Source organism: Triticum dicoccoides, chromosome 4B, assembly GCF_002162155.2.
Source record: "Triticum dicoccoides isolate Atlit2015 ecotype Zavitan chromosome 4B, WEW_v2.0, whole genome shotgun sequence".
In the NCBI taxonomy this organism is placed as follows: domain Eukaryota; kingdom Viridiplantae; phylum Streptophyta; class Magnoliopsida; order Poales; family Poaceae; genus Triticum; species Triticum dicoccoides.
Genome location: NC_041387.1, coordinates 654,243,298 through 654,265,360, shown reverse-complemented (window position 1 = coordinate 654,265,360; position 22,063 = coordinate 654,243,298). Strand labels below are relative to the sequence as shown.

The 22,063-nt window shown below is 46.3% G+C and overlaps 1 protein-coding gene across 2 annotated transcripts; it reads right to left on the bottom strand.

The window, feature by feature from the left end:
* Nucleotides 1-15,976: 15,976 nt before the first annotated feature.
* LOC119294193 (WAT1-related protein At5g64700-like) lies at nucleotides 15,977-21,287 on the bottom strand. 2 transcript variants are annotated; one of them, XM_037572432.1, is made up of 7 exons: nucleotides 21,035-21,287; nucleotides 17,533-17,595; nucleotides 17,326-17,439; nucleotides 16,990-17,230; nucleotides 16,635-16,793; nucleotides 16,397-16,548; nucleotides 15,977-16,223 (listed from the first exon to the last, which is right to left on the bottom strand). In XM_037572432.1, the coding sequence occupies exons 1-7, from the start codon at nucleotides 21,220-21,222 to the stop codon at nucleotides 16,073-16,075; spliced, it is 1,068 nt and encodes a 355-aa protein (XP_037428329.1). In that variant the 5' UTR covers nucleotides 21,223-21,287; the 3' UTR covers nucleotides 15,977-16,072. The 2 variants fall into 2 exon arrangements, with proteins under 2 accessions (XP_037428329.1, XP_037428328.1); XM_037572431.1 differs by lacking the exon at nucleotides 21,035-21,287 and adding an exon at nucleotides 17,757-18,039.
* Between the last annotated feature and the right edge of the window lie 776 nt (nucleotides 21,288-22,063).

Below are 22,063 nucleotides of genomic sequence, written 5' to 3'. Positions count from 1 at the left end.
CTTTTGCCCGAAAGTATTATAATGCCTCCTGTGCGGCCGTTTATGTATGTATATAACCTGAAAGTTTGCAGTCGTTGGCTTCAGCCCCCACGCATATAATGCGGGGGGTGTTCGAGAAAATGCGTAGTCACACTTGATCCAACATCTTGGTCCATTAAGGAGGTGGTAGCACGGCGAACCAGGCAATCGGACTATATAGCTATAACACTTTCACTTAGCCATAGGAGTTTGACAGTGGGGCTACTATATAGCCCCTGGTACTTTCGCGTTCATCCGGATATGGTGCACGTATGTACGTGACCGGGAAACCGGTCCTTCGTTAATGCGGAGGAATCGCGAAGATTCCGCTGGGTTATCGAGTGGTTGACCAGTCTCGCGCTGTATCATGACAGTCAGTTTTCGGCTTTCTCTACTTAGGTGCTGATCCAGATGAACCAGGGAACAATCGCAGTAGTTCTCCTGGTGCCGCCTTAGCCGATAGAGCGGAACGTAAGGTAGCAAAACACGGGAGCCGGGCAAACCCAACATTTGACCAAAGACATGATTCAGAGCTGGTGCATATAAGGCCAAACTCGCGACACCGAACACTCCCTAAGGTATTCGGACTTTATAATGTGTACTGGGCTGAATAACGCCCTTGATAATAAGCCCTGAGTTTCCAGGTATGAGCAATAGTCTGGTGTGACAAAAATTCCGAAAACGCCAGTATCCCTCCCGGTTGTATAAAGTTTCCGGAGGGGAAGAAGCAACAAGAGACATTAAAAAGGTTTACGCAGGGTCTTAATCTAAAAAGAAACCTTTGAGCGGGGCCCTGTTGCACGTCTGCGCCTTTATCTCTGTCGTGCCATATCCTGGAAGGGTGTAGCACGATGATCATCTGTAAAAAGAAAAAACCCAGGTGAAAGACTTCGTGCGAGGAGTTCGTTAATCTGAATGAACCATGAAAATGCAATATGTTATTGTATTGATAGGGTCGAGCCAAACTATGGGCTCTTTTTGCGGGCAGCCCCTAGCATCTTTTATGGGGAAATCCCAACTAGGCTGTTACATTGGGTGGAGCGCCAGACTTGTCTAACCGTGTTCGTGGTCTTGACGACCGACCATTTATCCTGGTTGGAGGGACCGCTCAGTGTTCGGCTGCTAGCGCCACCACGTATTCTTCCGCGCGTAAGGAACGCTCTGTATTTCCGCTAACTGTGATGACGCCGCGCGGACCGGGCATCTTAAGTTTAAGGTAGGCGTAATGCAGTACTACATTAAAACAAGCAAAGGCCGTTCTTCTGAGTAGTGCGTGATAGCCGCTTCAGAATGGAGCGATGTTGAAGGTTAGTTCCTCGCTTCTGAAGTTGTCGGGGGAACCGAATACAACCTCTAGTACTAGAGAGCCCGTACAGTGGGCCTCAACACCTGGTATCACTCCTTTAAAGGTAGTGTTCCTTAGGCCAATTCTTGAAGGGTCTATCCCCATTTTGCGGATAGTGTCCTAATATATCAGGTTTAGACTACTGTCGCCATCCATAAGGACTCGGGTGAGATGGTATCCATCAATTATTGGGTCGAGCACCAAGGTAGCCGATCCTCCGTGCCGGATACTAGTCGGATGATCCCTGCGATCAAAGGTGATCGGGCAGGCCGACCAGGGATTGAATTTGGGGGCGACAGGCTCCACAGCGTATATGACTCGGAGTGCGCGTTTGCGCCTACTCTTTGGAATGTGAGTTGCGTAAATCATATTCACTGTTTTGACTTCTGGTGGGAATTTTTTCTGTCCTCCAGTGTTCGGCTGGCGAGGCTCATCCTCGTATTCACTTGGCATCTCCCTCCCCTTGTGTTCAGCATTTAGCTTGCCGGCCTGCTTGAAAACCCAACATTCTCTGTGGGTGTGATTTGCAGGTTTCTCGGGGGTGCCGTGAATCTGACATAATTTTTCTAGAATCTTATTTAGGCTGGATGGTCCATCGCTGCCTTTAAATGGCTTCTTCCATTGACCGGGTCGAGAGCCCCTGAATCCGGCGTTGACCGTCGTGTTCTCTGGGCTGCCATCATTGTTTCGACACTTGTTTCTGTTGCTCGCGGTTTCCCCTTGCCATCCCTGACTTCGGATGTGCCTGGGTCGCTGGTGCCGCTACGGGCCAGCCAGCTGTCCTCGCCCGCGCAAAAGCGAGTCATAAGGCTTGTTAGGGCTGCCATTGTCCTCGGCTTTTCCTGGCCAAGGTGTCTGGCAAGCCATTCGTCCCGGATACTGTGTTTGAAGGCTGCTAAGGCTTCGGCGTCCGGGCAATCGACTATCTGATTCTTCTTAGTAAGAAATATGTTCCGGAGTTTTCGGGCTGACTCTACGGGCTGTTGAATTATGTGACTTAGGTCGTCTACGTACGGAGGTCGGACATAGGTCCCTTGAAAATTGGCCCTAAAAGCATCCTCAAGTTCTTCCCAACTTCCAATTGAGTTTTCTGGAAGGCTTTTCAACCAGTGCTGAGCTGGTCCTTTCAATTTGAGGGGTAGGTATTTAATGGCGTGGAGATCATCTCCAAGAGCCATGTGGATATGAAGGATAAAGTCTTCAATCCAGACCCCAGGTTCTGTAGTTCCGTCGTATGCCTCTATATTCACGGGTTTAAATCCTTCCGAAAATTCATGGTCCAGCACCTCATCGGTGAAGCACAGAGGGTGTGCGGCACCCCTGTATTTGGACGTGTCGTGGCATACTGTCGACAGTTGTTGTGTTCGGTGCTGATTCCTAGCTGGTATTTGATCAATGTGATCGTGTCGGTAGCTCTGATCCTGTGCCGAAGCACGCTTCCTAGATCCATAGATGGACCTGGCCATACCAGACTTTTTGTCCAGGAGCTCACGTAAATCGTGTGCTGTCTTGTGTGCGGCATCATTAGCCGTCTTGTCACGGCCACAGGGCGGTCGGTCCGGCTGATCGGTAGTTTTCGGCTGAATGGGCTCTATGGCCTTGTTGTCGAATTCGGGCAGCAGCTTGCGCTTTGGATAGCTCTTTGTGTGACGTTCGCCACCATATTTTTCTTCTGTCTCGAGCACTTTGTTCCACCTCCGGTTGAGTGTATCCTGCGCGGCCTTAAGGCTTTGCTTCTGCTTCTTTAGGCTCCTCGCCGTGGCAATAAGCCTTCTGTGGAGGTTCTCTTGTTCCGAGAGTTTTTCTGGGATGATGAGTGCATCATCGTCCGGGCTGTTCTCCTCTCCGGAGATAGTTTGTTGAATTTTACCCTCGGGATCGGCGTTATCTAACGTCGGCTCCGGACTGTTTTCACTGTCCCCTAGCTCACCCTGCTCCATCGCTGGGTTCATGGGGTCGTCGTTTCCTTTGGAGTCAACCGGGGTATTATTATTTCTTGCGCTATTGTCGTTGTTTTTACTGTGGCGGGATTTAGAGCGGCGTCTACGGCGCCACTTTGGTGGCTTATCGAGGGGATTATCCTTCGTTGCATCGTCACCATCGCCTTCTCTTAGTGTGTCCACCATATATATATATATATATATATCATATGGTGAGGTGGATGTCCAACGCCCAGTGGGCGGTGGTTCCTATTCTTCTCCCGCGTCGTCGTAAATACCGTCGACGTCTTCGGAGTCGAAACCGAGCGTGTCGGTTAAGTCATCGACAGTGGCTATGAAGTGGGTGGTGGGTGGGGAACGAATTTCTTCATCGTCCGCTTCCCACTCGAGCCGGATATAGTTCGGCCAAGAATCTCCCGACAGGGAAAGAGACCTTAATGAGTTTAGCACATCTCCTAAGGGAGAGTGCTGAAAAATATCCGCGGCAGTGAACTCCATGATGGGTGCCCAAACAGATTCGATAGGCACGGACGCACGCGGTTCGGATCCTGTAGCCGGAGGCGAGTCCGAGGGTCCGATGACACCACCCTCACAGGAGGTGGGATCAGTGTTCGGCTCCAACGCCGATGAGTGCGCGGCCTCTGTGGCAGGGCCCATCCACCCATCCTCGGAAGGCACGATCTGCTCCGGATTGATTCCCGGCGCCGCCGCAGGCGTGATCTCCCGAATAGTGTCTGATGGCAGATCAAAGTCATGCCCGTCGTGACCGTCCGGCGCGCCTATCATGGGCTCAAATCCGTCGAAGATCAAGTCTCCGCGGATGTCAGCAGTATAGTTCAAGCTTCCAAACCTGACCTGACAGGCAGGGGCGTAGCTATCGATCTGCTCCAGATGGCCAAGCGAGTTGGCCCGCAGTACGAAGCCGCCGAATACGAAGATCTGTCCGGGAAGGAAAACCTCCCCCCAGACTGCGTCATTGAAGATGATTGAAGGAGTCATCAAGCCTTATCATGATGACACAGTGGAACTCTCAATGAAAGCACCAATGTCGGTGTCAAAACCGACGGATCTCGGGTAGGGGGTACCAAACTGTGCGTCTAAGGCTAATGGTAACAGGAGGCAGGGGACACGATGTTTTACCCAGGTTCGGGCCTTCTCGATGGAGGTAATACCCTACTTCCTGCTTGATTGATCTTGATGATATGAGTATTACAAGAGTTGATCTACCACGAGATCGTAGAGGCTAAACCATAGAAGCTAGCCTATGATTATGATTGTTGTTGTCCTACGGACTAAACCCTCCGGTTTATATAGACACCAGAGGGGGCTAGGGTTACACAGAGTCGGTTAGAGAGAAGGAGATCTACATATCCGAATGGCCAAGCTTGCCTTCCACGCAAAGGAGAGTCCCATTCGGACACGGGACGAAGTCTTCAATCTTGTATCTTCATAGTCCAACAGTCTGGCCAAAGTATATAGTCCGGCTGTCCGAGGACCCCTTAATCCAGGACTCCCTCAGGGGGCGCCCCAAGAGGATACACCAAGCCCTTGGTGCCCCTCTCTCTCCCGTTACTTCATAGTTCCACCGCCTCGTCCCGGCGACTCTTAGCGAAGCGCTATTGGTGCTCCACCACTACCATCACCACCATGCCATCGTGTTGGTTGTGATCCCATCTACTTCTCCTCTCCTGCTTGCTTGATCAAGAAGGAGGAGACGTCATCGAGCCGCACATGTGCTAAACTCGGAGGTGCCGTACGTTCGGCACTAGATCGGTTGGATCATGATCGGATCGCGAAGAGTACGACTATATCAATCGCGTGATAAACACTTCCACTTACGGTCTACGAGGTTATGTGGACACACTCTCCCCCTTGTTTCTATGCATCTCCTAGATAGATCTTGTGTTAGCATAGGAAATTTTGAAATTGAATGCTACGGTTCCCAAACAGTGGCATCCAAGCCAGGCCTATGCGTAGATGATATGCACGAGTAGAACACAAAGAGTTGTGGGCGATCATAGTCATACTGCTTACCACCAATGTCTTATTTTGAGTCGGCGGTGTTGTTGGATGAAGCGGCCCGGACCAACCTTACATGACCACGTTCATGAGACCGGTTCCACCGATAGACATGCAACTTCTTTTGCATAAAGGTGGCTAGCGGGTGTCTATTTCTCCAACTTTAGTTGAATCGAATTTGACTATGGTCGGTCCTTGTTGAAGGTTAAAACAACAAACTTGACGAAACATCATTGTGGTTTTGATGCGTAGGTAAAAATGGTTCTTGCTAGAAGACGTAGCAGCCACATAAAACTTGCAACAACAAAGTAGAGGACTTCTAACTTGTTTTTGCAAGGCATGTTGTGATGTGATATGGTCAAGACATGATGTGACATACGTTATTGTATGAGATGATCATTTTTTTGTAAAAAGTTATCGGCAGCTGGCAGGAGCCTTATGGTTGTCTCTTTATTGTATGAGATGCACACACCATGTAATTGCTTTACTTTATCACTATGCGTTAGCGATAGTTGTAGAAGCAATAGTTGGTGAGACGACCATGAAGCTATGATGAAGATCAATGTGTCAAGCCGGTGACGATGGAGATCATGACGGTGCTTTGGAGATGGAGATCAAAAGCACAAGATGATGATGGCTATATCATGTCACATATTTTGATTGCATGTGATGTTTATCTTTTATGCATCTTATTTTTCTTAGTACGGCGGTAGCATTATAAGATGACCCCTCACTAAAATTTCAAGGTATAAGTGTTCTCCCTGAGTATGCACCATTGCGACAGTTCGTCGTGCCGAGACACCACGTGATGATCGGGTGTGAGAAGCTCTACGTTCACATACAACGGGTGCAAGACAGTTCTGCACGTGTGGAATACTCGAGTTAAACTTGACGAGCCTAGCATGTACAAACATGGCCTCGGAACACCGAGACCGAGAGGTCGAACATGAATCATATAGTAGATATGATCAACAAAGAGATGTTCACCATTGAAAACTACTCCATCTCACATGATGATCGGACATGGTTTAGTTGATATGGATCACGTGATCATTTTGATGACTTGAGGGATGTCTATCTAAGTGGGAGTTCTTAAGTAATATGATTAATTGAACTTAAATATATCATGAACTTAGTCCTTATAGTTTTTTTGCATATCTATGTTGTAGATCAATGGCCCGTGCTACCGTTCCCTTGAATTTTAATGCGTTCCTAGAGAAAGCTAAGTTGAAAGATGATAGTAGCAACTACACAGACTAGGTCCGTAACTTGAGGATTATCCTCATTGCCGCATAGAACAATTATGTCCCTGATGCACCGCTAGGTGAAAGGCCTGCTGCAGGAGCAGATGCTTATGTTATGAACGTCTAGCAAGCTCGATATGATGACTACTCGATAGTTCAGTGTGCCATGCTTTACGTCTTAGAATCAGGACTTCAAAGACGTTTTGAACGTCATGGAACATATGAGATGTTCCAGGAATTGAAGTTAATATTTCAAGCAAATGCCCGAGTTGAGAGCTATGAAATCTCCAACAAGTTCTATAGCTACAAGATGGAGGAAAACAGTTCTGTCAGTGAACACATACTCAAAATGTCTGGGTATTACAATCACTTGACCCAGCTGGCAGTTAATCTTCCAATTGATTGTGTCATTGAAAGAGTTCTCCAATCACTGCCACCAAGATGCAAGAGCTTTGTGATGAACTATAACATGCAAGGAATGGACAAGACTACCGCCAAGCTCTTCGCAATGCTAAAAGCTGCGGAGTTAGAAATCAAGAAGCATCATCAAGTGTTGATAGTTAACAAGACCACAAGTTTCAAGAAAAAGGGCAAAGGAAAGAATGGGAACTTAAAGAAGAATGGCAAGCAAGTTGCCACTCCCGGCAAGAAGCCCAAGTCTGGACCTAAGCCTAAAACTGAGTGCTTCTACTGCAAAGGGACTGGACACTGGAAGCGGAACTGCCCCAAGCATTTGGCGGATAAGAAGGATGGCAAAGTGAACAAAGGTATATTTGATATACATGTTATTGATGTGTACCTTACTAATGCTCGTAGTAGCGTCTGTGTATTTGATATTGGTTATGTTGCTCATATTTGCAACTCGAAACAGGGGCTACGGATGAAACGAAGATTGGCTAACAACGAGGTGACGATGCGCGTCGGAAATGGTTCCAAGGTTGATGTGATCGCCGTCGGCACGCTGCCTCTACATCTACCTTCGGGATTAGTTTTAGACCTGAATAATTGTTATTTGGTGCCAGCGTTGAGCATGAACATTATATCTAGATCTTGTTTGACGCGAGACGATTATTCATTTAAATCAGAGAATAATGGTTGTTCTATTTATATGAGTAATATCTTTTATGGTCATGCACCCTTGAAGAGTGGTCTATTTTTGTTGAATCTCGATCGTGGTGATACACATATTCATAATATTGATGCCAACAGATGCAAAGTTGATAATGATAGTGCAACATATTTGTGGCACTGCCGTTTAGGTCATATTGATGTAAAGCACATGAAGAAACTCCATGTAGATGAACTTTTGGAATCACTTGATTATGAATCATTTGATGCCTGCGAACCATGCCTCATGGGCAAGATGACCAAGACTTAGTTGTCTGGAACAATGGAGCGAGCCACTGACTTATTGAAAAAAATACATACCGATGTATGCAATCCGTTGAGTGTTGAGGCTCGCGGCGGGCATCGTTATTTTTTGACCTTCACAGATGAGATGAGCAGATATGGGTACATCTACTTAACGAAACATAAGTTTGAAACATTTGAAAAGTTCAAAGAATTTTAGAGTGAAGTAGAAAATCATCGTAACAATAAAATAAAGTTTCTATGATCTGGTCGCGGAGGCGAATATTTGAGTTATGAGTTTGGCCTTCATTTAAAACAATGTGGAATAGTTCCACAACTCACGCCACCTAGAACACCACATCGTAATGGTGTGTCCAAACGTCGTAACCGTACTTTATTATATATGGTGTGATCTATGATGTCTCTTACCAATTTACCACTATCGTTTTGGGGTTATGCATTAGAGACAACTGCATTCACTTTAAATAGGGCACCGTCTAAATCCGTTGAGACGACACCGTATGAAATGTGGTTTGGCAAGAAACCTAAGTTGTTGTTTCTTAAAGTTTGGGGTTGCGATGCTTATGTGAAAAAACTTCAGCTTGATAAGCTCAAATCCAAATCAGAGAAGTGCGTCTTCATAGGATACCCAAAATAAATTGTTGGTTACACCTTCTATCACAGATCCGAAGGCAAGATTTTTGTTACTAAGAATGGATCCTTTCTAGAGAAGGAGTTTCTCTCGAAAGAAGTGAGTGGGAGAAAAGTAGAACTTGATGAGGTAATTGTAACTTCTCTTGAATTGGAAAGTAGTTCACCATAGAAATCAGTTCTAGTGATGCCTGCACCAATTAGTGAGGAAGCTAATGATAATCATCATGAAACTTCGGATCAAGTTACTACCGAACCTCGTAGGTCAACTAGAGCATGTTCCGCACCAGAGTGGTACGGTAATCTTGTTCTGGAAGTCTTGTTACTAGACCATGACGAACCTATGAACTATGAGGAAACGATGATGAGCCCAGTTTCCACAAAATGGCCTGAGGCCATGAAATCTGAGATAGGATCCATGTATGAGAACAAAGTATGGACTTTGGTTGACTTGCGCGATGATCGGCAAGCCATTGAGAATAAATGGATCTTCAAGAAGAAGACTGACGCTGATGGTTACTGTCTACAAAGCTCAACTTGTCGCAAAAGGTTTTCAACAAAGTTCAAGGAGTTGACTACGATGAGACTATCTCACCCATAGCGATGCTTAAGTCTGTCTGATTCATGTTAGCAATTGCCACATTTTATGATTATGAAATCTGGCAAATGGATGTCAAAAACTGCATTCCTTAATGGATATTAAAGAAGAGTTGCATATGATGCAACCAGAAGGTTTTGTCAATCCTAAAGGTGCTAACAAAGTGTGCGAGCTCCAGCGATCCATCTATAGACCGGTGCAAGCATCTCGGAGTTGGAATATACGCTTTGATAAGGTGATCAAAGCATATGGTTTTATACACACGTATGGTGAAGCATGTATTTACAAGAAAGTGAGTGGGAGCTCTGTAGCATTTCTGATATTATATGTGGATGGCATATTGTTGATTCGAAATGATATAGAATTTCTGGATAGCATAAAAGGATATATGAATAAGAATTTTTAAATAAAAGACCTCAGTAAAGCTACTTATGTATTGGGCATCAAGATCTATAGAGATAGATCAAGACTCTTAATAGGACTTTCGCACATACCTTGACAAGATTTTGAAGGAGTTAAAATGGATCAATCAAAGAAGGAGTTCTAGCCTGTATTGTAAAGTGTAAAGTTGAGTAAGACTCAAAACCTGACCACGGCAGAAAATAGGCGGAGAATGCAAGTCATTCCCTATGCCTTAGCCATAGGTTCTATAAAGTATGCTATGATGTGTACCAGACCTATTGTGTACCTTATCATGAGTTTGGCAAGGGGGTACGATAGTGGTCTAGGAGTGGATCACTGGACAGCGGTCAAAGTTATCCTTAGTTACCTAAGAGGACTAAAGAAATATTTCTCGGTTATGGAGGTGATAAAGAGTTCATCGTAAAGAGTTACGTCGATGCAAGCTTTTACACCGATCCGGATGACTCTGAGTCTCAATTTGGATACATATTGAAAGTGGGAGCAATTAGCTAGAGTAGCTCCATGCAGAGCATTGCATAGAAATTTTGCAAAATACATACGGCTCTGAATGCGGCAGAACCATTGACTAAACTTCTCTCACAAGCAAAACATGATTACACCTTAGTACTCTTTGGGTGTTAATCACATAGCGATATGAACTAGATTATTGACTCTAGTAAACCCTTTGGGTGTTGGTCACATGGCGATGTGAACTATGGGTGTTAATCACATACAGATGTGAACTATTGGTGTTAAATCACATGGCGATGTGAACTAGATTATTGACTCTAGTGCAAGTGGGAGACTGAAGGAAATATGCCCTAGAAGCAATAATAAAGTTGTTATTTTATATTTCCTTTTATCATGATAAATGCCTATTATTCATGCTTGAATTGTATTAACCGAAAACTTGATACATGTGTGGATACATAGACAAAACACCGTGTCCCTAGTATGCCTCTACTTGACTAGCTCGTTAATCAAAGATGGTTAAGTTTCCTAACCATAGACATGTGTTGTCATTTGATGAACGGGATCACATCATTAGGAGAATGATGTGATGGACAAGACCCATTCGTTAGCTTAGCATAATGGTCGTTCAGTTTTATTGCTACTGCTTTCTTCATGTCAAATACATATTCCTCTGACTATGAGATTATGCAACTCCCGGATACCGGAGGAATACCTTGTGTTCTATCAAATGTCACAACGTAACTGGGTGATTATAAATATGCTCTACAGGTATCTCCGAAGGTGTTTGTTGGGTTGGCATAGATCGAGATTAGGATTTGTCACTCCAAGTATCGGAGAGGTATCTCTGGGCCCTCTTGGTAATGCACATCATAAGAAGCCTTGCAAGAAATGTGACTAATGAGTTAGTTACGGGATGATGCATTACAGAACGAGTAAAGAGAGTTGCCGGTAACAAGATTGAACTGGGTATGAAGATACGGACGATCGAATCTCGGGCAAGTAACATACCGATGAAAAAGAGAATAACATATGTTGTCATTATGGTTCGACCGATAAAGATCTTCGTAGAATATGTAGGAGCCAATATGGGCATCCAGGTTCCGCTATTGGTTATTGACCGGAGAGGTGTCTCGGTCATGTCTACATAGTTCTCGAACCCACAGGGTCGCACGCTTAACGTCCGTTGACGCTAGAGTAGTATTCGGATATTTGATGAGTGGTAACTGAATGTTGTTTGGAGTCCCGGATGAGATCCCGGGAATCACGAGGAGTCTCGGAATGGTCGAGAGGTAAAGATTTATATATAGGAAGTCATATTTTGGGTTCCGAAAAAAGGTGCAGTTTTTTGGGTATTGTACCGGGAAGCTTCTAGAAGGTTCCGGAGGATTCCGGACGTCCACAAGTGGTTTCACCATGATCCAAGGGCTAGCATGGGCTGCGGGTAGGTGCCCTGGCCTTATTGGGCTAGGCGCACCAAGTCCTCAAAAGCCCATGTGGCTAGGGAAGGCAAAATGAGGAAGGAGTCCTAGTAGGAATAGGATTGGACTTGGAGTCCAAGTCCTCTCCCCCTTAGCTGCGCCCTAGGTATTGGAGGGGAAGTTTGCCACGCCCCTCCACCTATATATAGAGGGGAGGGGGCGCACCAAGAGGATACACCAAGCCCTTGGTGCCCCTCTCTCTCCCGTTACTTCATAGTTCCACCGCCTTGTCCAGGCGACGCTTAGCGAAGCGCTGTCGGTGCTCTACCACCACCATTACTACCATGCTATCGTATTGGTTGTGATCCCATCTACTTCTCCTCTCCCTCTTGCTAGATCAAGGAGGAGACGTCATCGAAACGCACGTGTGCTAAACTCGGAGGTGTCGTCCGTTCGGCACAAGATTGGTTGGATCGCGAGGAGTACGACTACATCAACCGGGTGATAAACGCTACCGCTTACGGTCTATGAGTGTACGTATACACACTCTCCCTCCTCGTTTCTATGCATCTCCTAGATAGATCTTGCGTGAGCGTAGGGAATTTTTGAAATTGCATGCTACGTTTTCCAAACAAATAGTTTCCTACGGACCCTCCGAGGTCTTCTCCTTTGGATTTGCAATGATTTGGAACCTATGAATGGGTTGGGGGTGAAATGACCAAGATGGACCTATGAGAGATCAACTTGTGATTTCCCCCCGGAAAGTTTGTGAAGGTTTGTATGCCGTCTCAAGGTCTAACACTAGTGGTTTATAATCACCTTTGTGGTGATATCTCAAGGAGAATAGGCAACACCAAAAGGATTTCACGACACTACCATGGAGATCCATGAAGAAACATCATATGTGCAAAAAATACAAGCTTGGAATCTCATAAGGCAGCTCGTCAAGTTATGTACAAAAATGTACTCTTAACTTGGCGCAGCCGAAGAACTTCCTCAATGTGCTAAATGAACTGCATCTCCTTCATTGTCAAATGTCATTGCACCTATTGCTACTTGCCTACTTAATTCCATGTGCTATCATCAAATGTGAACGGTGTCATGGATACTCCTCGATTATCATAAATTCGAGCTATGGTTGGCAAAAATTGCTCAAGGTCATTACTGGGGAGATCTTGTGGCATGGGTGTGTCACAAGGGAAGTGAAAATTCGATGAGATATCCAGTAAGCAGAGTCAAAACTTTTGCAGGAAAGGTGTTGAATTTGTATGACAATAGAAGGAAAATAGTAACTGTAACAAAAATCATGTCGAATCATTCTTGCTACTGACATTATTCTTTTCTTAGTTGTGACTCTAAAGTGTCCCATTAAAAGGGTGAAAGTACATCTTGGCCCCTAATGTTGTTTTAGTATTGATGACACACAATTATAGGGACTAATATGTTTGCTAAGTGTACACTCAGGTGTAGTCCCTTAGAGAAACTCTAACGCGCGCGGACCTCCGTTTGGGTCGTTGCAGACGGAAAAAACGGCCGAACACGCCAACCCAAACAGATGCGCGCCCGCTTTTCGTTCGCCTGCCGATCCATTCCTGGCCCAAATTTGAGCCTCATTTGCGTCGGCGCGGACATGAAACGGACGCGTGCAATGCGCGCCTACTCCCCCTTGGCCTGCCAGCCGGCGGTACAACGACCATCATTTCCCTCCACTTTCCCAACCCCCTCCCCGCTCGCGCTCCCAGCCATGGTCGACGACGCGCCGACCCTCGATGCCGCCGCTAGCCTCGCCTCCGTCGCCTTCGTCAAAGGCATTCCCCACGCGCCCCGCAAGACAGCGGCGCCGACCAAGAAGAAGAAGAAGCTGACGCGGAGCGGGCCATGCAGTCGGCGAAGCAAAATGATCGGAGGCACGTGGCGGACGCAAGGGATGAAGCGAAGGTCGTCGCCGCCTTCTCCGTCGCCGCACAGCAGGAGGAGACCAACGCCTGAGTCGCCGCTGCAATGAGGGAGGCCCTGATGTACCTAGGGTTGAACCCTGGCCAGCACGGGCTCATCAGCGCCAACATGCCCGCGGCCAGCACGGGCTCATCGGTGTTTCCTCGCATGGTGCTACCAGAATCGCCACGCAGCCGATTCCCGGCTTCCACGTCTATCCGCAAGCTTCCCGCTTCTTCGGGAAATGCTCGCCGGACGTGAGCATGGTGGCACTGTCCACGCCCGCGCCTACCCCCGTGGCCATCAACCTCGACGCCACGCTGCTGGCCAGTTCATCATCCTCTAGAGGAGCGAGGAAACGCCCGCAGGAGATGCCAACCGACATGCTCCCCGGTGCACACAACCTATTCGACAGAATGCCAGCCGTTTCATCATGGAGAACATCATCTTCAAAGGTGGTGTTGCGGCCGCTACCTCCGCTGGCGGTGCTTCTGCAGCTGCCTACGATCCCGTGGAGACCCAAAGCCAAGACGGCCGAGCGCCATTCACGCCGTCGAGCTATGATCAAGGTGGCATGGAGGACACACTCATGCAAGATCAGGTCGGTCTGGGTAGCTTCCCGCTCGACCAGAAGTTCCCAGAGGACTATGACCTCGAGGAAGAGGATGATACGGACATCGACGGGGAGCCTTTGTTCGAGCACGAGCTCCTCAACCAAGCCGGCGCGAAGCCGAAGTGCAAAAGCAAGCGGACGAAGGCATATACCCCGTCTGAGGACAAGCTCCTTTGTGAGTGTTGGAGGGGCATTGGGCAAGACCCCAAGGTCGATGCTGAACAAAAGGCATCAACCTTTTGGATTCGTTTGCATCACGAGTACCATGAACGCAAGAAGTTTGCATTGTGCCAAATGCAAAGCAAGCGTGGGTGGATGTCCCTCTCTAAGCGATGGAGGGTGATACAACAAGAGTGCAACAAGTTTTGTGCCACCCTTGAGACCATAAAGGCACGCCCCGTGAGCGGCATCGGCATGCAAGATAAGGTATACATGTGCCCCTCTTCGTATCCGTTTCCGTTTTCATTTATGCTTGCATGTCCATTTGCCCATATGCTTGCATGCTATTCATTTGTAGACATTCCAAGCTTTGGAGGCATTCAAGGTCCAACATGACGACAAGTCCTTCCACCTCTCCCATTGTTGATGGTCACCAAGGGGGAGGAGAAGTTCAAGGCGCAATATGCCGCCCTCATGTCGTGTGGGGGGAAGGAAGCCATGGAGAAGCTTGAGGAGGGCGAAAAGCCACGGCCGCGGGGGAAGACCAACTCTAAGAAGGAGGACAAGCACGATGCTGCGTCGATTGCTTTGCTTGCAAGCGTGGAGGACATGATGAGCAAGAAGGGCACAGGGAGTAGAAACGCCGGCAAGACAAGGAAGATCAAATGAACGCCTTCATGGAGATCCAAAAGGGGAGGCTTGACCTCAAGGCGGAGAAGCAAGCCAAGATGCTTGCGATGGAAGTGGAGAAGTAAGCCAAGATGCTCGAGATCGAGGCCACCAATGACAATAGAAAGGCAAAAGAAGTGGCGCTCGCTAGCATGATGATGGGGGTGGAGATCATGAAGGTGGACCTGAACACCGTGTCGCCAATGAAGAGGCCATGGTTCGAGAAGATGCAGGCCGACATGCTCAAGTTCGACAACGAGTGATCTATGGCGGAGAGCGCCATCCTTTTTTGTATGCTGGCAAGTGTGCTGGCAAGACCACGGCCGAGATGACGTGGTGGAATTCCTGCCCCTTTTTGTGTGTTGGCATGTTGCCGACCGCTGGCAAGTGTGCCAACAGAACTGTGTGGTGGCTTTTTTGGAGTCTGGCATTGTATGTTGGCCGCTGGCATGGCGACAACATGAACTTTGGCCGATGGCATGGCCGCTGACATGATTTATGGCCGCGGGCCTTTTAAAATTTATGCGTAGACATGAAATGGGCCGCACGCGTTGGGCACACGGCCGGCCCAAATCAAAAAGAGGGCGGACGCCGAGCGGGCGGCCGATCCAAATGGACAAACAGCGGACAAAGCACGCGTCCGTTTGGGTCGGCGTGTTGGAGTTGCTCTTATGCAATGTGGTGTTGGTTTCCTTTGTGGATTCCCACCTCTCCAACGATGCAACTATCTCCCCACCAAGGAAGTGAACATCGGAATAAATCTTCGTTTCCCCGTGCCTTCGATTGTCCCTAATCGTAGCTCGTTCATTTGTGTTTTAGTTTGGTCCCTTGACCTTGCAAGCATCATAAATATTGTAGAGACCTATTCACGCCCTGGCCCCCTCGCAGATCCGTCTCGATCCTTTCAGACAGGAGGAAAGGGCATGAGGCAGTGGAGAGATACAATATTGCAGGGTCAATGCTTGATGACTTCATATAATACCAAACAAAGAAACTACAAAACTTAGACCTAATTGTATCATTTTGCTATTTTCACTTTCTGGTTTAAAATCCACTAACTAAAATGAAGAAAACTAAACCATAATCAACATTTTGGGATATTGACCTTTTTACGTACGTGATGATCAAATTGGATGAATGGTTGAGGACATCACAAACAATATTGACCTTTTTTCTCTGTTTTTCGTATACACAAACTTCTGAATAGTCCCTTTTGTAATATTGCCAAATGAAATAATCATACATTAGCTACTGATTTATCATTCTTGTCTCCACTCTGAAACAACATTTGTTCCTTTGGATTTTCTTCACTCGAAGGTACCAATTCTTTTCTCTTTCCCCAAAGAAAAAGATAGAGCCCAGCTAGAATCATGAACATGCCTAGAACACTGCATGCATGTAAACAGATCGATTATTAATTGCAAGGAAAACTCAGCAACAATTTTTAAGAAAATAATGTTAGTAATTGGCAATGCATATCTTGGCATATACCTACGGTCTTAAGAACGTTAGCCAAAGTCTGCACTTATTAACATAGGATGGAGAGAAGTGGTAAGCATACCTCCCAACGGACAGATCATGGCCGAGAAGCAACGAGTCGAGAATAGTAGTGAAGAACACCGTCACGGCGCAAAACATGGCCGGATAGGTTGGCCCGCGCTGCGTGACGACCCACGAAATCATCACAAACTTGGCAGCAGTGTTGAGTATTGCCTGCAGCAAGATGTAAATGAGGACCTTCAACTGTGAGCCACAAAGTGAACTGATGCACAACAAAAGGAATAGCCGAATAGTTTTACCGAGTACACAATGGTGAGCAAGCTCATGTTCCATTTGAGCGCCCATGTTGCCTTCTCTCTGTTCATGGCAACCCCCACGACAGCCGTTTGGATGCTCGCCACGAAGCATGTAGCGACAGTGGACCAGTACTTGTAAGGGAACACTTTTAGCATCTGAGCCTGCTCATTACAAACTCATATATAATTAAGCTGTATTGGTCACACTTTGCTTAAGAATTAAAAGAAAGGTAATACTCCCTCGGAGGAGTAGTTGAATTTTGCATGAAATACCTGTACACAATTAATGATATATAGGTAATACTATTTATTTGAGACTTTGCAATAGTGAGTTGTTGCTTATATGTTTGTTATATACCTGTACTGTGTACCAAACGGCGAGGCTGAGGCTGCTGGTGATGAGCAAGATGGTTCCACGCACATGGTGGTGACCAAAAGCAGCTCCGGCTTGCTTCGGGTGGTAGCCGATGATATTTGTGGGCCAAAGGTGCAGCACCTTGCCCTTGTACAGGCTGATCACCAGCGTTCCTCCAACGCAGACTAGGGTTCCGACGACCTTGATGTTCCCCACCAGGCTCCTCATGTCCAGTGGCTCCTTCCTGAGAAAAAAAAAACAGTCGGTTGCTGCAGTTCCTTCCTCTATGGCCCCAATATTCCTAGTAGGCGTTTGTAATTACATTTCCATCTTGTTTACCTGAAAATGACCGCGAGGATGAAGGCGGCAATCGGTATGATGTTATAGAAGTTTACCGCGTATCCTGGCGATGTGTCTCCGAGGCCAATGTAGGCGAAACCAGGAACTGTGAATCTGGAAGGTGAAAGCAACAATCACTACTACTTTGTGCGTAGATATTTATCAGAACCATTGCCGAACTGAGATGATGTGAAAGAAATGACTAACCCCACAAGTGCACTGGTGAAAATCCATATGAACGCCTTCAGTGTAAGCTCCTTGAACCTCCCTCTACATGAGGTGATGAGGGTAAGTAAACAGATAATCATTTGCAAAATATTGCTATATCACGACAAATTTTGATAATTACTTGCCAAATGTTCGCTATAATATGACAACCATGAGAAGGAGAGAAAAATATGCTAAAATTACAGTAGTTAATTAGAGCTAACTTCTCAAAGAACATCGCCAAGGGGACGGTCAAGATGGCGCCAAGGAAGAAGCGGTACGTGAGCAAGGTCCAAGCAAGTGACCCGCTGTCCACCACCACCTTCGTGAGCAACACCAACCCTGTCGTGAAAATTTGGATCAACACCATGAAGATGGCAGGCCACCATTCCTTCACGTTCGTCGAGCCCCCCATTACTGTCGCTGGACGTACGTGGTGGAGAATTGGAGATAGCCTTCGAGCAAAGTGACAAGGAGGGAGTGGCAAAGCTACGGGGAGGGAGGGGAGATGAGTGCTGGCTCTAACAACTCACCAAGTGCTTGTCATTCTTTATGTGTGAGCTAGTGGCGTGCATGTACAGAGAACTTGTGTTTGCAAGATGTCTACACCCTCTAATTTCTCTCTTTATGTTTGAGGGATATATAATAGTTATTCCTCAATCTCTAAACAATAAATATTTGAATATGGGTGGGCGGTGCATGCTCTGTTAGCTATACAGAGAACTTGTGTTTGCATCTAATTAGCTATACTTTCAACTTTCTAATCTTTCAGATTTAGGGCCTGCTCTGTTAGCTACATGCCTCCAATTAATTAATAAAGTAATTCCTAGTCTTTTGTCGTAGACTTGGTTTCATTCGAGTAATGAGCTAAACCTCTATCATGTACCCCCTCCAATCCAAATTAATTGACACAACTTTAGTACTAAATCTGTGTCGATTAATTTGGATCGGAGGGAGTAGTCTGAAGGATACTAGTGGAATTTCCTTGTAAGCCTTTCGTGGTGAAATACTACTCGTTCGGCGGAGGACTTCCAAAGACATCGTGAGCTAAACCCATATTGGTAAATAACCACATGAGAAACATGCGTTTGTTGTCATGAAAGGCTAGTGAGATCCCGGGGCTGGACTTGCACGGCATCGTGGCAGGTGGCCGGCGATGTGAGAGGTCCATGTGACGGCTTGTGTGGCAACGATGACGTTGGTGAGCGATGGTCTGGTAGCAGCAAGACCTTGTTAGTGGGCTTGGCTACGGAGTGTCTGAGTATCTTCGTCTTGGTCTTCGCTTGTTCTGAAGTCAGAGCTGCTATGCTTTTTGAGCCTCTTCATTTGAGTGGTGTACGATGACCTGGAAGGGGCGGTCCAATGGTCAAGATCTTCTTCGGCGCGGATCTTGCGCATCTCCTCTCCGGAGCTCATCATCAGAGTCGGAGCTGCCTGTTGCTACGCGAGGGTCGACTGTTTAGCATGGGCCTACATGGGTACCGGCATCTGTTGGGACGAGGACTTCGTTTGTGGAAGTTCGATGGTAAAGTCAGAATCGCAGGCTCGTGGAGGAGTGATGACGATGATACCTGGTGAAAACCTCGGCTTTGTGTTTCTTCGTGTGGGTGGCCAGGTCGCCCGGTGTTGCCTTTGGCCGGCGAGGTTCTCGTGTGTCGCTTGTTCGGAGGGGTCTTGATGGGTCGTCAGCGGCGAAGTCAGAGTCGCCTGCTCGGGGAGAGGTGACGATGATGACATTGCAGGCAACCTCGGCGGTGTCCTCTTCTCAGTGGTGTGTGTGGTCTCGTCGGTGCCAAGTCGACCGGGGTGCCCTTCCTTGTGGGCGTGTTGTAGCCAAGGTTTTGGTTACCGAATGAGCCAATTTTACCCAGGGGGATGGATAAACATGGTTACCACGGTTACCGGGAAATACCGAGAATATTTCAAATGAATTTTACAGTTGAATTTTGAATTCAAATAAATGAATGAACGAACACTCGAACCAGAGACCTGTCAAAACAGGAACTAGGTTGCTATGAACACATCAGAATCAACTCTCATGGCATTAATTAGATCATACGCACTTTACTACAAATGGAGCGTTTAAATTCAAAAATTTCAAAAGAATGGTATTTTTTGCTCGGTATGAGGATTTATTGAGGGGCACGGAAATATGCGGTAACCATGGGAAATCTTGAAATTTTGACCGGTAACCAAAACCTTGGTTGTAGCAGTTTTCGCCCGGGTCTTCGTTAATTAACCGGGCAACTTGTTACCCATTTTCTTTATTAATGAGATGAGGCAAAGGTTTTGCCTCCATTTCGAGAAAAAGGCTAGTGAGATCCTGTTTTTTTTTAGAGAAATAGCTGGACTTTGCTACATATTTTTAGAGATTTTTTAAAAAGATCCTGGGAAAATATGCGTGGGATCAGATTTGATATGCTTATGGTTCAGACGCCTACAAACCCAGTATAGCTTCTTTGTCCATCAGTAAGGAAGATAAACAACCTATCTAGCTAAACACAGTATAGAAGTAACAGAACACATGCTGGCGACACGGTGAACGCAACGGACAAACACGCCATAGACAAACACAAACCATATATTTGTCCAACGGGGAAGAACATAACAGATCAACATAAACGCAAAGATCATGCATATTGTAATTTCTGATTATGAGGTGGTGCTAATGTATCCAATTAGTTTTAATTTATGAGCGTAATTTTCGTTGTTGTGGCCTTCAGTGTTACTTGTAGACCATATTGTCTAACTTTGTGACAATGATTATGAACAAATGTTATAGGTCTTTGCAAAGGTTGATTCCCAAATGACATCCGAGCAGCTTTGTACAAAATACAGAGCTAGGGAGCTCCTGGGATGTAAAAAATACAGAGTTTTTTTTTTTGAAATGTTTTGCTATGTTTGTCGACGGGAGTGTAGCCCTAGCCAGTACCACTACTTCCCCTTGATTCCCTAAAGATGTGATGACCCTCCATACTACTTATAAGGCGGGCGCCCAAGGTTGCGTTGTGGCCATGGAAGACTCGTGAAATAGATCCTGGGAACATATGTGCGTGGCATCCATATCAGATTTGATATGCCTACAGTTCCCACTGCCAGACCCAGTCTTCGGCCACCAGGAAAGAAGAAAAATGGCCTGTCAAGCTAAACTTGCCTGGAGAGTGGAGACTACTCCCTCAGTAAAGAAATAGTCTTTCGTGATCTAAACAATCTTATATTTTTTAGGAGTACATGCTAGTGACACGGCAGCAACAGGCAAACACAACATGCCATCCACCCATAGGCACACACGAACCACATATCAATATAAGTGCTAAGAAGGAATTCGATCATGTCACGTCATGAATATAATCGATCAGAAATGCATGCACACATAAATTAATAAGTGCTCCCTCTAACAACTGTGTACTAAACCAGCGAAAAATAATATGGATCGGAGGGAGTAATAATAAAATCTTGAAGATGAGATGCATGGGCGGTGAGTAGAGCAGCGATGACGTACGGCTCAAGGATGAGGGCGAGAGGGACAACGAGGGCGGCGCCGAGGAAGAAGCGGTAGGTGAGGAGGGCGAAGACCATGAGGCCGGCGTCGACCACCACCTTGGTGAGCAGCAGCTGCCCAGTGGTGAACAGCTCGATGAGCACCATGCAGATCGCCGGCCCCCACTCCGACTTAAACGACGACCCCATCGATAGATTCTCGACGATCGAGACGACGAGAACTTGGTTGATCAGCCAACAAGAGAATAGGAGTTCTGTGATGCGAGTTGCGAGGGGATCGAGTGGGATGGGCGATCGATGCGCCAAGCAGTGGACTGAAGTAACAAACTAGGCCGGGAGAGATTCTTGTGGAATCGGGCGGGCGGGCGGGCGAGCTGCAGGCCGTGTGACCCATTCTTCGCTCCTAGATTCACGCTCAACTGCTACAGCAAGTTCAGTCTGCTTGGTAGAGAGCAGATTCAGTCAGTCTATTGGGCAGATTCTTTAGTCGGACTTTTCCTTTTTCTTTCAATACTTCTGCTTAGTTTGTTTTACCTTTTATGTTTTTTCTTTTTTTTGTTTCTATTTCCACCTTTTTGTTGTCTATTTATGTTCTTTTTCTTCCTGGATACTTATTTTTATCATCTTTTTTTAGAGTACATGAATATATATTCAAAATGTGTATGCATATTTAAAAAAAACTAGCTATGAACTATTTCTAAGAATACATGAACCTTTTTGTATATACAAACATTTTTAAATACACGGTGAGATTTTTATTCATATGTACAGACATCAACACTTTTTCATTTTCAGCGATACTATTTTTTGCATGTTAAAAACTGATTAACAATATTTTAAGAAAAATCTTTGAAATAAAAATTAAATTATCCGGTTCGAAAACAATTATGGTACACACATGGGGTTTGCATGGTCGCGCCTCTTCTCTTCTTTCCCACACCTAGTGCTGCACCGGTGACCAGGACTTCCCTCCAGCGCTCTCTTCCATGTCGTGTTTGTTGGGTTGTATGTTCCTCGCTAAGCTAACGCC

Bases quoted from the DNA above. Each gene is read 5' to 3' on its own strand.
- LOC119294193 (XM_037572431.1), bottom strand. From the start codon at position 17,947: ATGGGGGGCTCGACGAACGTGAAGGAATGGTGGCCTGCCATCTTCATG. The intron at 17,596-17,756 runs GTTAGCTCTAAT...CACCTCATGTAG, and splicing joins TTGGCGATGTTCTTTGAGAA to AGGGAGGTTCAAGGAGCTTA. The intron at 16,224-16,396 runs GTATGCTTACCA...ACATGCATGCAG, and splicing joins CATGATCTGTCCGTTGGGAG to TGTTCTAGGCATGTTCATGA.